Source organism: Saccostrea cucullata, unplaced genomic scaffold (genome assembly GCF_032062105.1).
Source record: "Saccostrea cucullata isolate Sc308-1 unplaced genomic scaffold, CSIRO_AGI_Scuc_v1 ctg844, whole genome shotgun sequence".
NCBI classification, from domain to species: Eukaryota; Metazoa; Mollusca; class Bivalvia; order Ostreida; family Ostreidae; genus Saccostrea; species Saccostrea cuccullata.
This window is the reverse complement of record NW_026923586.1, coordinates 35872-53252: the sequence shown is the minus strand read 5'-3', so window position 1 is coordinate 53252 and position 17381 is coordinate 35872. Positions and strand designations below refer to the sequence as shown.

Here is a 17381-nt window from a genome sequence, read left to right as displayed (position 1 = left end):
TGACTTTTTAAATGGCTTTCATTTAGATTTGGGTGTCAGCAATGAAATATGGGATGTTCGGAGGAAAATAGGTCACGTGATCACGGTTACATTCATGCGCTGTAAAGATGAGACATAGATATAATGCATGTATATTCGAGAGCAGAGGGCATAATACCTCGATATGTGCATGCTCACAATTGTTTACTCTAAGTATAATGATTTAGTTTTTTAAGCATTTCTTTAGTCGATAATAAGAGTGTACGGTAAAAAAAAAAATACTTTAATTGAAAAAAAAGTAATAAATATCAAAATTAGCAATACACAATGTACCAGGCCTCAGTTTCATGAAGAGGACTTACTTATTGTCTAATAAGTCTGTATCTGAAGGGAAAAAAATTGCAAAGCATTAAAAAATAGAAAAAATATGCTTTTAATTCTTGACAATTTGACTTGTATAATAATTTTATTTCCGTACAACATAGAGATTTAACCTAAAAGATGCGTCAGGATCCTAGGTCTCTCAGCTAAGTTTAAAAGAATGGGGATTTTACAATTAATTAATGGAAGCTTCTCACGCGTGTATCTGGGCTTTGCCCTGTTATATATATACGTTTCCCATGAGACCTGATGTGATAAACGCAACTTTTGTTTATTTAGGATACTTTATGTGTCAAAAACCAATTAACAAAAATAAACATATTAATTAAGTCTCGGGGTGCTTAAATATCAATGTAGAGGATTATCATACTGTTAATAAACATAAAAGGCTTACACCAATAGTGCTGACAGCGGACTTGTATAATGCAATAAAAGGGATTAGACTAGGCCTTGATCTTAACCCACCAACCCCTCCCGGAGTGTTACCCATGGGTCGGTCACTGTAAACTCAAAGATATTTTCCCTCTCTGTGATTTTCTTGTTTTAATAATTCTGTGATGATATTTGCTTAGATAAACAGGAGAATTTATGAACGGAAATTCTGGTACAAAAAAAAATGTAGTTGATTAAATGGAAAAAAAAATACAAATTCAAAAACATCAAATAAAATTATTAGTTGATGGTATACAAGAATTCATTTCTGAGTATTTTAACACAGAAGGATTTGGTAAAAACTTAAAACTTTAATATTAAACACTAGAAGGAATATTTTAGTACCATTCATTGTTATGGAATTGCTTTATTTAACATAAACCTTACTCTCTCATATAAATCCATGACTTGTCGGGCACGTTGCATGTTGGTGCCGCCCCCCCCCCCCACTTTTTTCCCAGGACATAGTAACTTTTTACCATAGAACTTTTAATAAAAGTCCGTAGATAACCCTCCCCTCATTTAAAATTTAAATATACATGTTACACATGTAATTAACTTTTTTAAAATCTAGCAAAAAAAAACTAAAAAGGGGACATATTTTAATTTGAATTCAACACCAATGAAAACGGAAATTCACTCTCTTTCTCCTCTCTCTCTCTATCTCTCTCGTTTGTTTATTTTGATGCCCTAATGGATTTGTAATAGCCAGCGTGCTCACATTAATTGAACATAAATAGTTTAGACACCTCCTCGCTATCCAATTGACCAATCAGTTCACACCAGGCTATGGAAAGTATTCACGCTTTCTAATTATTCGAGCGTAAAGTACTGCTGACAGTTTGAGTAAAACTCCGCCTCTGCTGAGATTTAAACGTAACAAATCCCGGACTGGCACACGAGATGCAAGATGGCTCAGAACAGAAAACAGGCGTGTCCCCAGGACCCTTACAAACCGTTCCAGGACTACCTAGGTTTTAGTGATATAGCCTGGAATAAAGATTTAGTGTCCAATCTCACTAATCTTATGACACTCTCGCCATCCTTCATTGACGACAATAGCAGTGACGGGGAATTTTTCGGTACCGGCTTTCCTGGAACACTGTGTGTCGGTTCGTTGAATGACATAGGATTCCGGCCCTTCGACCCCCTGGACGCCATGCGTAGGGACTCCTTGGAGGATTTCCGACATAACGGCCGAGACGTGGAACTGGACGAGCTGGACAGTTACCAGGTGGAACTCCGGAGACATTCGTCAATTTCCGTCCAACAGGAATCAAACCCAGTGGTTCTGGAAGTCATGGCATTCAAAGAACGGAAGCGGGCTGCCAGAAGAGCTAAGCAAAAGAAGCTGTGTGTTTTCTGTAAGAACAACGGAGAAACTGTGGTCATCTACTCAAGTCACGTGCTCAAAGATGAAGAAGGGAAAGTCAGCTGTCCCATCCTCCGTAAGTACACGTGTCCTCTGTGTGGGGTTTCTGGGGACAACGCCCACACGATACGCTATTGTCCCAAAAACGATGGTGACCTCTCTGCTCCAAGCCTTACTCAACTTCATGCAAGGCGCCTAGCTACGGGAAAGCGACGCCGTGACAGTGACAGTGAAAGCAGTAACTGAAGGGCGCAATTGCGCCCTAGTACAGCAGAGGAATTTGACATAATTGTAATATCCAGCAATTCTATCAACAGAGTGTGATTCTGTGATCTTGGACACTGGATCTTTATTGTGAAGTAACGTTTATCAATGTTTACAGTATTGAATTCTTATTGTCAAAGATAATTTTGAGTTAGAGAAGATGACTTTTACATTAAATCGAATTTTAATCCTATTCTATATTTCCCAGTTTTGCTATGGTGCTGAAATTTTGTATAAAGTTTATCAAATTATGATTTTAACTCGCTATTTTTACACTAATTAATTTTAAATGATGTGTAGACATAACTGAATTTGTACATAATCGTTTTAGAAAAGAAATAACAAATGTTTAGTGCTTTAACCTCACAAATCTTGTTCTTGTAAATAAAATTTGTTATCACTTTATCTTCGACACTGTTAGTTGTCTCTTATATTAGAATAAAATGACATCAGTTGTGACCTAATGCTCCCATCAGAGGTGGTTGTCAATTGATAAGGGGGTGATGGAGGGAAACTGAAATTGAGCTATGGTACAGTGCTAAAAAAGAAACCAGTTTATATCAGTTTAATTCAAATATTGTCCTGAATTGTCAATATGTTATTATAAAATTCCCTTCCAAAAAGGTTTGAAAATCGGCCGTACCTTATATTCTTTACTGAGCAGAAATTCTGAAAGGTGCATCTCCATTGAAGCATTTGAACAGAATTGTTTAGTGAGCTTTTCTGATTGGAATTTGACCATTATTTAATGGAACTAAGTATCCTTGGATGTGGAGGAATTTAGCATTGTATTCCAAGGGAGGATAATGTTTAAGGAGCCACACTGCATGGTTCAGACAAAAAAATGAAAATTATATGAACGCTTCTTCAACTGATATATTGTAAAATCTTTTTTTCCAAATCAATTAGATAAGATCCACAATTGACAATCAAAGTTTTATTTTGGAAAAATAAACCGAGGTCCCGTGTCGCAGTAGGTGCTGGCACTGTCTTTCAACAAATTTTATTTAAAAATAAACTTTGTTGTTATGACTACTTTCTCCCTGCTCAATGGCCTAAATGCCTTGTATAGGACAAAATTTGCAGCTCTCCACCGGTAAGTGGTGGCATCTCCATATGAGTGAAAAATTCTCGAGAGGGACGTTAAACAATATACAATCAATCAATCAACTTTCCCATGAGCATCTTCGCTAGCCTAGGGTTTTCGGTCCACTCCGATATTCCCCAAAAGGGGAGGGTCTTAAAAACGATACTAAGTGTTCAGAAATGCAACGTTTACGATGGTCAAAACAAAGAAAAGGAAGAATGTGTATAAAACTAACAGTTTAATATACAGAGATAAAACTTTGTGCAAATATGTTTATAAAGAGCTTTTATTATACTGAACTGTGAAATATATATAATGAGCATAGATCATTCTGTTTATTGAGAACGAAAATTGTATTTTAATTCATACATATGTAATATATATAATTATATATTTAATCAAAAGTTTATATTGAATTGTATTAGACAGACAAACAATAATTATTCTAAAATCAGCAGTCAGGTGTCGTAAAACCTGCAAATAAAGCACATTATAAATTCAAAAGATTTCCATCTTCGGAAGCCTAAAGGTTTTTTTTCGCTCCTTTGTTAGGAGCGAAGAGGACCAAAAATTCTTAATTTGCTCTCGAGGTTTTGATTTTTAATATATAGGAAAAAATCATAGTACCATAAGTTGTTCTTGGAGTTAATAAAAAATTGCAAAATGATTTTTTAATAGAAAAACATGATTTATATTTACCAAAGAGTTTTTCCTCAAATTTTGTTTGATTAGATATATATACAGCATCTTTAAGCATCATAAAAGTCCCGCAAAAAATTGCATATTTTTCATTAAACAGAAAATAAGAAAATAAAGTTCGATTAGCAATATTTGAACAATCCTATTGAACTGTATCTACTAGAAACTCTGAATTTTTAAAATAAAAGTTTGCTTGTATCATGTGTCCTTAAGGAAAAAAAAACTGAGTCGTGTGCCTTATTCGGCTATTTTAAAGGGATGTGCAACACACACACCCTCAAAATTTCCTGTCGCCATACAAGGGTTAGAACATTTGGGTCGATTTCAGATCGGGATCGGAATTCATGCTAAAACTTCCTGATTTATTTTCCAGGCCAGACTGAGACAGTCTAGTCAATACTCCAGACAAATAGAGGATCTACTAACTAAAGTCATGTCTGAATTTGATTCAGAGAAAGAAAACATGTCAGAAAAGATGGAGAACGATGAATTAGCAGAGCTACAAGAACGATATGATAAATTGAAATCGCTGTCAAGTCAAGGTAAGTCGGCGAAATGGAAAATTGAAAGAGGAAGTTGTAAGGAAACGTCTTTTCCCTAAATGATGTATTTATTTTTTAAGTAAACAACAATGTAAAATACATCGTTATGGCAAAATAAAAGAGGTTACCCGTTCACTAGTTATTTACATACATGCTTTATTATTTTTTCCCCTACAGTTTGGATTAGTTGTTTTACATCCTTGTTGGTTGCTTCCTCTTACCCATGTCTGCTCACTTCCTGTAGATCCTTGTTACTATTTGTGGATGTGGAGACTTTTAATCATTACACATTCATAGCAATGTTTCATCCAGTAAACTGAAATTAAATTCTGATCCCCCAACTACCTCAAAAGAAGACAGACAATCGCATAGCCTATAATCTGATTATATTACCTGTGCATTAATCCATTCAAATTTTGGAATGGTGTACATGTGCAACCTGCAAGGAAAAATGCAGCAGACCAGATTAACAGGCTCCCTGAATCAATAATCAGATGCTCTACCATCTGAACTGTTGATATGGCCAGAGAATAGTGAAATTTCCTGACTACTATACATAAATATTTGAATTCATTTCTATTTCTTTTTTTCAGTTCTTGTACAGTATGATGACCTGCTTTATAAATTCCAAGAAAATGAAAAAGCGGTAAGAGAAAAAGTGAATTATTTATTTTCAAGTTACATTCAAATATTGCTCACAAGTATGATGGATTTCAATTGTCACCATTAAAAGTTAAGAATGGAGAAGTAAATCAATCCTGACTATAGTTCAATTTAACTGGGTGGATCTAAAAAGTATGCACTTAAAAAGTGATGATCATAAGTGAATTGATACATGTAAAGTATGTTACTAAGTTTGTTTTAAATTTTAATAATTATTTTAATCACTTTTTAGTACAACAGCGTAGTACACCGCCTGAAACTCAGAGAAAGTCAGCTGAAAGAGATGAAGAAATGTAAGACAATCATCCAAGTTAACTCACATACTGTGATTTCATCAATTTTTGTTGGCATCAAAAAAAAGCATATATACAAAAGCATTAAAAAAGAATAACAGATTTTTATTCAATGAACATTTTATTCAGCTCAACAAAGGAATCCTCAAAAATTGGTGCTCAACGAATATTGATGAAACCACAGTATACAAGAAGTGAAAAATTATATATACATTAAAAATGTTATTTTCTTATCAATTAACTTTTATTGGCATTGAATTTATTCTTAGTAAAACATTTTTAAAAAGAACAGTAAATATCACATGTATGAATTTGATGAATTATAGTGATACAACCCGCTATATCCGAGTATGAAAGAATGAAGATGAAGTATGAGATTGAATTCAACTGTAGAACCCAGGCTGAGGTGTTAGCCACTAAGGTCAGTACCAAGGACTAACAGTTTAATGACCATGTCAGTCTACCAGACTGAGGTGTTAGCTGCTATGGTAAGTAAAGATGACTAAGTTACAAAATACTGAGGTGTTAGCCACTAAGGTAAGAACCAAGGACTTTGCCACCAGATCAATCAGACTGAGATATAAAAACCACAAAGAAGCTCGTTACATGAGCCTGCAGCCTTGACCAGCCCATGAACACAACTACTGGACTTTAATTGTAATGGTCCATCCATCATAAATTTCTGTCAATAAAACACAAGTTTAGAGCTGCAGCTGATTTTTGGATAAGCATCATCAGTTGAAAGAATAAATATGTTTTGCTTTTTAACTCAAGCCAAAAATAATAAGCACAAAAATAAAGAAAAAATACTGAGCTGATTTCAGAGTCCTTTTCTTTCTGTTTTGATTCACAATGTTCTTTTTATAAACAGATTTCCACCCAGAACAAGGAGCTGAAGCGACAGTCTAAGATGCTGCTGGAGCTTCAGGGACCCAACCCCCCAGACATCACTCAGATGAACCTGGATCTGGACGAAAAAGAAGACTCAATGGAGGACTTCAGGAAGGAGCAGGCCGACATCATTCAGAGTAAGGAGGTCCTTAACAGGTGTTAATTATCACAGATAATTCAGAATAAGGTTCTTAACACATGTAAATCATCACAGACAGTTCAGAGTAATAACAGGTGTTAATAATAGTCACAGATTATTCAGAGTAGGGTCCTATACAAACATGTTAAGTATCACAGATCATTCAGAGTAAGGTCTTCATCATGTAAATTATCACAGATAATTCAGAATAAGGTCCTTATCATGTAATTTATCATACATTATTCAGAGTAAGGTCTCGTCATGTAAATTACCGGTATCATAGATAATTCAGAGTAAGGTCTCATCACATCTAAATTATAGAAAGGTCCTAAAAACAAGAAAATTATCACAGATATTTCTTGAAATAACCAAATAATATCACATCTTTATCCATTTAAAACTAGTTGAACTGGATCGATAGTCCTTATTTTATGTTTACTGAATTTTTGTCAGAACTAGAAGAGGAGCTTGTCACAGTCAAGGAGGAGTTGTCCTCCCTTAGAGAAGATCTGGCTATTGAGAAGGAACACTCAAACAAGTGGAAGCACAAGGTCAGACATTTTGTGTATCGGTTATTTTAAATTTTATCAGGTGGATTTACTCTGTTCTTTACCCACCCACTGATGTGCATATAAATAATGAGAAGTCCTGTTTTGTTGTGTGTAGTTTGAGGAGATGAAGGAGAGCCGAGAGGAGGCTGAGATAGTCGTGGAGCAGTATAAGGAAGCCATGATGGAACTGGAGAAGGGTAGATAACTCTAACTAACATGTGACTTTATTTGAACTGCATTGAATCTCAATCAATGTAACCTCAGCTTGATGAGTAATTGTACAGTTATCATTCAAAATATCAATCATGCTTAAATTTATTTCTTACAAATGAATTATACTTTACAGTATTATTTATCTTTCAGTGTCTGAGGGAGCAGTGAGGGAGTTTTGCACACATTTGGTACAGCAGTGTCGCAGCGGAGAAAAAATTTGCTACAGAGGTGTGATAACTGTGTTTTATGGAATAAAGTACTATTGTTAATTACTAAGGTACATTAATGTTTGTTACTGAGGAAAGTACTGATATTAGTGACTGAGATCTGAACTAAAGTACATAGGGTAAACTGACCGCAAGTCGAACACCTATTTATATTCGCCGTCGAGGTTGACAACACGGTGCATTATGCGTGTCATAAACCCGGAGATGTATCGAAATGTGTATCCAAAGCGTCATTTAAGCATGCTGTTTAATCGCAACCGAATTTGTTATTAAAGGAAAAAGCCTTTTATTAAACATTCTATATATGATCGAACGGCATTTATTCCGGTCGCACAAATCACATATTAAGTGGTGGAAACGGCTTTTAATGACATTAAAATAAATAGGCATACTTCTGAAGAGAATTTTAATTATTTTTAAAAAATCTCTCTAAGTCTTTTCCTTGTAGACAGATTTTGATTCATACCAAACATTTAGTAAAATACGTTTATATCATTATGGTTAACTTTATATTGCACAATTTTTCAATCACCCTCCGCCTTTCTGTTCATAGGCGTAGTCACGGGGGGGGGGGGGGGGGGGGGGGGGGGGGGGGGGCAGCCGTAAACTTTCACATCTGGGGGGCAAGAGTATGTTTGTGCCCCCCCCCCCCCCCCCCCACTTTTTAATGCAGAAGAAAACCACAGTGCAACATTGTTTTATATAGGAAATGTGTTTGATTACACTGTTTGACCCTAATACATATCTTGGTTGAAGGCAAAGGCCTTTGAAGAAAAGTATATATATTTATAAAACCAGTATATAAAACAAAAACAATAGTGCATAAAAGTTTACAATGTTTTTGTTTTTCTATGATAAATGTTCATCTTTTGACAAGTGTACTAAAGATCGTAAATTCGCTCTCTAGGAACTGTCGCAGATATACTTGCAACATCGTTTCTTTTTTTAAGGGAAGATCATGACAACTTGCCTTAAAAGGCGAAGATAGCCCAACGCGATCGATCTCAAAAATAAATAAATAAAATCTACTTACAATCCAAATCTGCGACAAAGATATATCATTACAATTACCACCCTGGAAATATCAGAAGTGTGTGTGTGGGGGGGGGGGGGGTTCAGATTATTTCTTTACATAAACAATTAAACACTGTGAAACAACTTATGTTAAATATTTATATTTGAAAATATTCTTGTGTTTGGATCTTTTTGATTTGTTACTCAGCTATGTATGTCTTTTCACTGTGAATTTAAAAATTTCTGTTACATTCTTGGGCTCTGGAGAGCAATGAAAACATTGTCAGGCCAGAATTTTTTCTCCAGAGGGCGGGGTAGGGGGCACTACAGAAAAAAAAGAATCCAAGATTTTTTACATTACTATAAAACGGAAAAATTTGATCTATCCCATGGTGAGGATTTAACCACAAATTTTTAAAACTTGATTTTAGGCATCACTGCCAAAAGAAATAGCCTTGTCCTAAATTTTGATACGTAAAATATTCAATCATTAATAATTAAAGTATTTATTTACACTTTTAGCCGAAGGCTCAAGTGAGCTTTTCTGATCACATTTTGACCAGCGTCCGCCTGTCTGTACGTCCGTCCGTCTGTCCGTCCGTCTGTAAACTTTTCACATTTTCGACATCCCTCAAGAACAAAAATAACCAAACTTGGTACAAAGCATCCTTGGGTAAAGTGGATTTAAATTGTTAAACTGGATCGAAGTCCCCTTATTTTATGTTTACTGAATTTTTGTCAAGAACCACTGGGCCAGGAAAGCTTGTCACAGTCCTTGGAGTGTAGATATTAAATTGTTAAAATCTCCCTTAGAGAGGGGCCTGGCTATTTTACATAGAAATATATAGAACAAATCTTTAAAAATCTTCTTCTCAAGAACCACTGGGCCAGGAAAGCTGAAACTTATGACATTTTGTGTAGTGTAGTTATTTTAAATTTTATCAGGTCCAATTTTACATAGAAATATGTAGAACATCTTTAAAAAATCTTCTTCTCACCCACTGATGTGCATATAAATAATGAGGAAGTCCTGTTTTGTTGTGTGTAGTTTTAAAAAAAAAAGGAAGGGAGTTGTTGGGCATGATAGGATAGCAAGAGGAGGCTGGTAGATAGATCGTCAGCAGTTACTCAGGAAGCCATGATGGGCCTCTTGTTTAATTTCTTAAGGGTAAAATAAAAGTTATTTATATCTTCTATTATTCATTAAAAAAGTGTTTATATATTCTAATTAATTTTTTTTAACTTTTAAAGCATTGAATCTCAATTAATTTAACTACTGTTTCTGGTGTTGAACACTGTCGACTTGCGATCATTTACTTCCCTTTATCATTCAAATATTAATTTGAATCAAGTGTTATTAATTTATTTCCAAATTATATAATGAATTTTAAAATTATTTATATGCATGAAATTGTATTTTAAAATATTTCAGTGTCTGGTAATTGTTTGGAGCAGTGAAACAACATCGATAATTCATTTACAGCAGAGATACGAGTTAGAACAGCAGTGTCGCAGTGGAGCAGAAAAATTTGCTACAGAGGTACGTATAACTATTGATGTTAATTATGGAAGAAAGTACTACTGTTAATTACTAAGGTACATTAATGTATGTTACCGAGGAAAGTACTGATATTAGTGACTGAGATATGAACTAAAGTACATACTGACTTTAATTTTTAAACTGTATCACTGATGTTTGGTACTGAAGTTCAAGTGAGTTACAAATAAAGGATGAATATAGGCTGAGTTTTCTGAATTTTGTGGTTCTTGCGCTTAGATAAGAATCCAGAATGAGGCAATGAAGAAACAGAGCATGATCCTGCTGACCGAGGCGGCGTCCGATCCCAAACTGATGATGGCGCTGGCGGAGGTGGAACAGCTCACCCAGGACATAGAGACCCAGAAACAGAAATACGAACAGGAGGTAAATAAGAGTACTTCTGTGGGATATTCCCATTATAGGTTATATGATCTGAGAAACAATCTACTGTGGTTTAAAACAATATTTACAATGTTCTCTCTAGCAGTTGAATTTAGTTGAATAAGACTTGTAATTTTGATTAAAGATTAACACAATTGTCTCCCTGGTACAAAGTTAACTGATTGCTGAATGAACTTGTCCTCGTTTGTAGATTAAGGAGATATTATTTGAGTGTGATCTTTGTAGATTAAGGAGATATTAATATATTATGATCTTTGTAGATTAAGGAGCTGAAGGAGAGGGCTGAGGAGACAGTGGTGGAGGAGCCAGATAACTCGGCTTACCTGGAGGAGATCAGTAGACTCGAGGACCGAGTCAAACAGTTTGAGGAGCAGTACAAAGTACTACAAGATAAATGTAAGCCTTTAAAGGTTCATATTTTAAATCAAAAATAGGAGTCATATTACTATTGATACAAAACATTATGTATTTCTTTAAAATATGTTTCATTTGTATGTGTAGACAAAGCCTTGGAGGTGAAGCTAGAGGAGGCAACAAGACCCCCACCCCCTCCCCCTCCTCCCCCACCCCCATCACTGACCACCAAATCTAAAGGGTAGGTATCCCCGTTTTAATCATCAGACAGGTGTAGAGGGTAAACTATTGATAGTTAATACACATCAAAATACTGTAGAATAAAGGAAACATAAGTCTACATGATCTCAAATTTTACCTCATTATAACAGAGGCTCTTTTAAATCATCCATATAAAGAACAAAGTAAAAAGTCTTTGTTGAGATTTTTTAAAGTTTACTTATAACAATGTTTTCCTACAAGTGAGTTTTTTATAAGTAAGTTTTACTGTCGTTTATTTATTTAAGGAGCGGTTTATAAAGTGTAAACTGCTCCCAGTTATGTTATATCGTATAAAATAAGTTGAAATAAGCTTCATTCCTTATAATTTAATTTCAATGTAGACAATAAAATGATCTTTCTATTTTTTCCTTCGGAAAAAAGCTTCAAATATTGCAAATTTTAAATGTTAACGTCCAGCGGAGTAATACGTTTTTGACGTAACTCATTGTGCCATAGGCAAGTTATGTTATACAAAATGGATAAAACCATTTAACCAATCAAATGACGTGTTACAACTAAAATTAAATTACTACATATTACATACATGTATGAATTAAGTGCTAAATAGATGATTTAAAATTCAGTAGATTTCTTTTGGGTAGATTGACACATGCAAGAGAACTTACTACATGTACATGTAGTGATCTAAATTATTTCAGATTTCTGTCTCGGCTGAGGAGAGACGGATCAAAGAAAAAGAAAAAACCACCTGCTGGAACTTGTATGTATCAACTAAATCCATATACAAAACTGATAACCAAATTTATATACTAATCTAAAAATGATTGTAACACATTCTTGGCTTAGCCTTATACATGTTTGTTTAATATTCAACATGATACAATATGTTTCAAATACAAGATAATATTTCAGTACAAAATCCAGCAATGAATGACAACTTTTCAAAAGCGATGAGTGAAATGATGGAGCGTATCAACAGTGGAAAGCCATTAACGTCCGGTGGACGCTCAGTCAAGAGAAGGGTAAGACTCGCCACAATAGGGCTAAATACTTAAGTGTGTGAGGTAGCTAATTTACTTGTAGTGTGTGTAAGGTAGGTAATTTAAGGGGTGCGTATCATTACCGCTACATTTTCAAAATTTTCATTACCGCTACATAGTCATTACCGCTACAAAAATCCTTACGTTACCGCTACATAAAAAAGTGTACATTACCGCTACATTGCCTCAGGTTTTAGCCACTTATGCGTGTACAGTACAACCTATACATGTACATGATTATAATATCCCCCTTTCACGGGGAGGTGATCTAAGACTTTGAACAGTGATTATAATAACCAATTTTCGTCGAGGTAGTTTTGCAGCTGCTTTTGCAACTCTTTTCAACGCATCTCCACAATTTTGAGTTTTTGAAAGTCTTATTTTTTCTACATTTATAATTAAAACCATCGATGGTGAATGTTCCCTCGATTTGTAACAAACTTCTAATGGTGGCCATAATGTTAATGACAGTGAATATAAATTTCTGCAGAGTTATTTATATATATGTACTCATTTTGATTAAATAGTGAGTGAATACTGTTGATTAGAACTCACATACCGAACCATACCCGGTTAAATCGATATGTATAGCGGTAATGAGTTGTTTTGGGCAGTGTATGTAATATTCGGTAATGAATTGTTTTTTGCCGGAAAAATGTAGGGTAATGATCGGTAAAATACAAAATGTACGGTAATGAATATAAATTTTTGACAATGTTTGTTGACCTCCCAATTTTAGGTTCATAAACCCTCTGCTCACTCATATAAAATGTTGCTTGAACCTTAATGATTTTCCAAAAGAAATGTATTTTATAAGCAAATACTGACAATTATAGCATAGCTTGCGGGGCAAAATTGGACACAAAAGACACTTCATCTTCATGAACTTGGCAAATCTATAAAGGAATAATAGACATTTATGTCATTAAGAGTTATCTCTCTTATCAGAGTATCAATGACCCTTACAATATCCATGGTTTTAAAGTTACATGGTTAAAATAAGAAACAATGATCATGTAATATCCAGGTTTTACAAACAATACAAATCTGTGAACATGGCATAAAACAGTTTATGTAATATTCCAGGTTTTACTGTTGAGTGGGCACACCTGACATGAGACTAAGTATTGTTTAGGTAGAAAGAGTATTTCAATGTCACATCAAAAGGCCTAACAATGGAATGTAATATCCAGGTTTTACTGTAGGGATCTAAGTTAAGACAGTGAATGTAATATCCAGGTTTTTCTGTAGGATATAAGATAAATCATTGAATGTAATATCCAGGTTTTACTGTAGGGGTCTAAGATAAGACAGTGATTATAATATCCAGGTTTTACTGTAGGGATCTAAGATAAGACAGTGTATGTAATATCCAGGTTTCACTGTAGGGGTCTAAGATAAGACAGTGTATGTGATATCCAGGTTTTACTGTAGGATCTAAGATAAGACAGTGTATGTAATATTCAGGTTTTACTGTAGGGATCTAAAATAAGACAGTGTATATAATATCCAGGTTTTACTGTAGGGATCTAAGATAAGACAGTTTATGTAATATCTAGGTTTTACTGTAGGATCTAAGATAAGACAGTGTATGTAATATCCAGGTTTTACTGTAGGGATCTAAAATAAGACAGTGTATGTAATATCCAGGTTTTACTGTAGGGATCTAAGATAAGACAGTGATGTAATATCCAGGTTTTACTGTAGGGATCTAAGATAAGACAGTGTATGTAATATCCAGGTTTTACTGTAGGGATCTAAGATAAGACAGTGTATGTAATATCCAGGTTTTACTGTAGGGATCTTAGATAAGACAGTGAATGTAATATCCAGGTTTTACTGTAGAGATCTAAGATAAGACAGTGAATGTGATATCCAGGTTTTACTGTAGGGATCTAAAGTAAGACAGTAAGACTGTAGGGACCTAAGACAAAACAGTGAATGTAATATCCAGGTTTTACTGTAGGGATCTAAGAACAGTGCAGGTGGATTGGGATCTGTATCAGAAGAGGTATACATTGTTTGGGCATGAATTTTTTACAAATTGCAATGGCAGCATGTGAAACTAATGTTGTAATTTGTATCATTACAGTCTGAAAACATAAAAAATGAGAAGTGATCTGTTTTTAGTTCTATCCATCTTTTAGTTGGGAACAAATCCTAACCCTGCATTTTGTTGTTTTTTTTTTATTTTACATGTAAGAAGGCAGCATCTGAAGTCTTCCAAAAAAAAAACCTAGATGATTTATTTTTCCTATTTTATCTGGTTGTCTGTTAACCCGTCTGCTTTACTCTCTGAAGCATGCACAGAACGCTTTTGTGAAATGTTGAAAAGCACTACTGAAAGAAAAAGTAAAAGATGCAAGAAAACAAACTGCCCTGTCAGTAATTGTTATGTACATGTAATAGTACTCTGGGGCCCATTTTACAAAAGAACTTACGACTAAGACCAAAATCTAATTTTACTCACTTTTTATTTTACATTGATTTGAAAATTGTTTTAATTTTTTTTAAAAAAATTTAACAAGATATTTTTATGCTAGCAATTTCAAACAGGATAATTAATTTTACAAAATTTTAAAATCAACCAAAATTTTTGGTCTTAGTGGTAAATTCATTTGTAAAACGGGCACCTGGTCTTCAACTAGAGAGAAATTGTGATATGACTGTGTCTCAGTGTAACTACCACAGCATGTAATTTCATAGTTAGACTGGAGTTTTAATTACGTCTTACCTATGATGTTTCATTGATTTAAAAAAAATATTTAGAATTCTTGATATTAATGTCAAAAACTATATGACATGAATAATTAATTTGAGTTTTTATTTAACAGCCATCAGAGGGTGGTGCAGAGGAGCCCATTGCCATGAAAGAATTAAACAACATACTAGTAAGTAAACAACATAGTTAGTAAACAACATAGTTAGTAAACAACATAGTAAGTAAACAACATACAAGTATAAAGAAAACAATTCCAAAATGTTTAAACCATGGGTATTTGGATTAATACCATTTAGCAAAAGTTATCGTAAATTTTTCACTTTGAATGACAGAAAAAGATGAAGCGTACCCAGAGTGAGGGTGACCTATTGAGCATGGGGGGTGGTGGTCCCCGGGGTGATGAGTCAACACCAGACACACCCAAGGAACCAGCCTTCAAGTTCTCACTCAAAAAAAGAGCACCTGTTGATTCTGGGACTCCAGGTATTAACTTAATTATTGTGGAGTTAACTTGTTGTTTGACTGGATCACTTTGAAATTTATAAGGTTGGGTTTGTAACTGTAAGTAGATTTTATTCCACGGTGTTAAAATTTTACAATATCATAAAAAAGTACCAATCATGAAGGTTTTAATTTCACGCTGCAGGAAATTAATTTAAATTTTGTATAAACAATTTCAAAAACTAATACATGTAATAACATTCTCTATAGGCTTAATTTTATGGAAAAATGATGAACATAGTGAAATTAAAACTATCGTGATTATTTGGCAAACAAGTCTGTAGTGTAAGGTATCTAGCATACTTGATTCTTGTAAAATGTGACCAGACGTAACTTAGCCATATAAAGCTACCTTAATCTGCCAACTCTGGTGGTGCAGATGGAACACTGAATCAAGTGTCCACCATTCATGGCTGGTTTACCTGGGCACAGTCACCCTTGTTGTTAGAATCAAGTAGAGTAAATCAGCTAGGGGTATTCAGTGTTACAACTTAGAGTCCATTCTTTAGTTTATGTAGAATTAATATAACTCAAGATAGGGAAATTTGAATTTTTTTGTCTGACAGAGGCTCTGATGGATCAAGGATTATCTGGAGATGTGGAATAGTAAGAGTTTCTTCTGTGTATCAGGGATGTTTACTGTTACATACAAGTATATGTACATGTACATGTAGCCATCTTTTCTTATAGATTATTTATGTGATGATTGCTGTGTCTGTTTTATGTTTACTTTGTACTTTTGTATCAATCACATTCAGACATCAGAATGTACCATTATCTACCTTCCATACTATTATACATGTATATCTTTCATGCTTTACATATGCTCTCCACTGTATCATGATACATGTCATGCTACAGGTCTTACTATAGTCTACACGGGTAACATTTTTAAATGTAAAATTCATAACATTAATACCATAGGTTTATTAGTCAATTTAATAAACATTTTTTTTTTTTTGCAATATTGTTGATTGTAGCATAAAGTAAATAATTCCTGAGAAAAAAGAAGTACTCATTCATGAAATTCTAAAAGTTCTGTTCATGTACACAAATCTTATTTGTGGTTGCCTTGAAATATAAATTTTTTGAGTCATTAGTACATGATTATTGCTCTTTTTGAGGTCAGTATGATGATTTATACACTGAGGAATACAAAATGTTTTAAATGAATGTTTTTCAGAAAAAGAGGAGAAGAAGCCCGAGTTCCTGACGGCTAACTTCAAGCTGAAAGGGGGACGACTGAAGGAGCTCCTCAATCCAGCGGAAGAAAACAATAAATAGGTCAGTTATTTTGGTGTTTAAATTTTAAGATTTTTTGAAGTTAGTACAGGCACATATATAAAATTTTCATGTACCATCTGACTCTAGCAATCAAAATAATTGATGAGAGTTTTAATGTGGGTATTCTCAATTGCTCCTTTTTAAAAATAAAATTTCAATGTACATGTATATTTCCCTCAGCTATTTGTTTAACTGAATACATTTCTTTTATTATGTTTTGTTTGAATTTATGTCATTTCTTTCGATTACAGAAATGGTTCCATTCAATGCAGCAGTGTATCAAGACTACTGTATAGGGGGAAAATAACTCGCGGTGTTAATATTCGCTATATTCACGGTGATAATAAATCCGTGAATTCAAGAAACAGTGAATAATTTTTCAATAATCTCCATGTTTTATTTGGAAATTTGAGAATATACTACGATAGGTTAAATACATGTACATGTACCACAGTACATGGTCATTTCAGTAATTACGAGTAGTGGTTGTCATTCAATCATTTTAATTAGCACGCTTACATCAACAGATAATAACCTGTATTTGATAAAAGGCTTTTTAATAGCCAACG

At 34.1% G+C, this 17381-nt stretch overlaps 2 protein-coding genes across 2 annotated transcripts; both read left to right on the top strand.

Annotated features, from left to right (window-relative positions):
• The first annotated feature begins 1636 nt into the window (after positions 1-1636).
• On the top strand, positions 1637-2729 carry LOC134264423 (uncharacterized). Its single transcript, XM_062746713.1, has one exon. The coding sequence runs from the start codon at positions 1703-1705 to the stop codon at positions 2408-2410; it is 708 nt and encodes a 235-aa protein (XP_062602697.1). The 5' UTR covers positions 1637-1702; the 3' UTR covers positions 2411-2729.
• A 1865-nt stretch (positions 2730-4594) lies between these two features.
• Positions 4595-17100, top strand: LOC134264428 (shootin-1-like). Its single transcript, XM_062746717.1, has 19 exons — positions 4595-4756; positions 5350-5402; positions 5652-5712; positions 6039-6133; positions 6584-6740; positions 7196-7293; positions 7409-7490; positions 7657-7678; positions 10200-10287; positions 10525-10671; positions 10950-11085; positions 11191-11284; positions 11964-12025; positions 12178-12287; positions 14272-14316; positions 15140-15196; positions 15360-15510; positions 16712-16812; positions 17064-17100. Exons 1-18 carry the CDS (start codon positions 4648-4650, stop codon positions 16810-16812), a joined length of 1668 nt encoding a protein of 555 aa, XP_062602701.1. The 5' UTR covers positions 4595-4647; the 3' UTR covers positions 17064-17100.
• Positions 17101-17381: the final 281 nt, after the last annotated feature.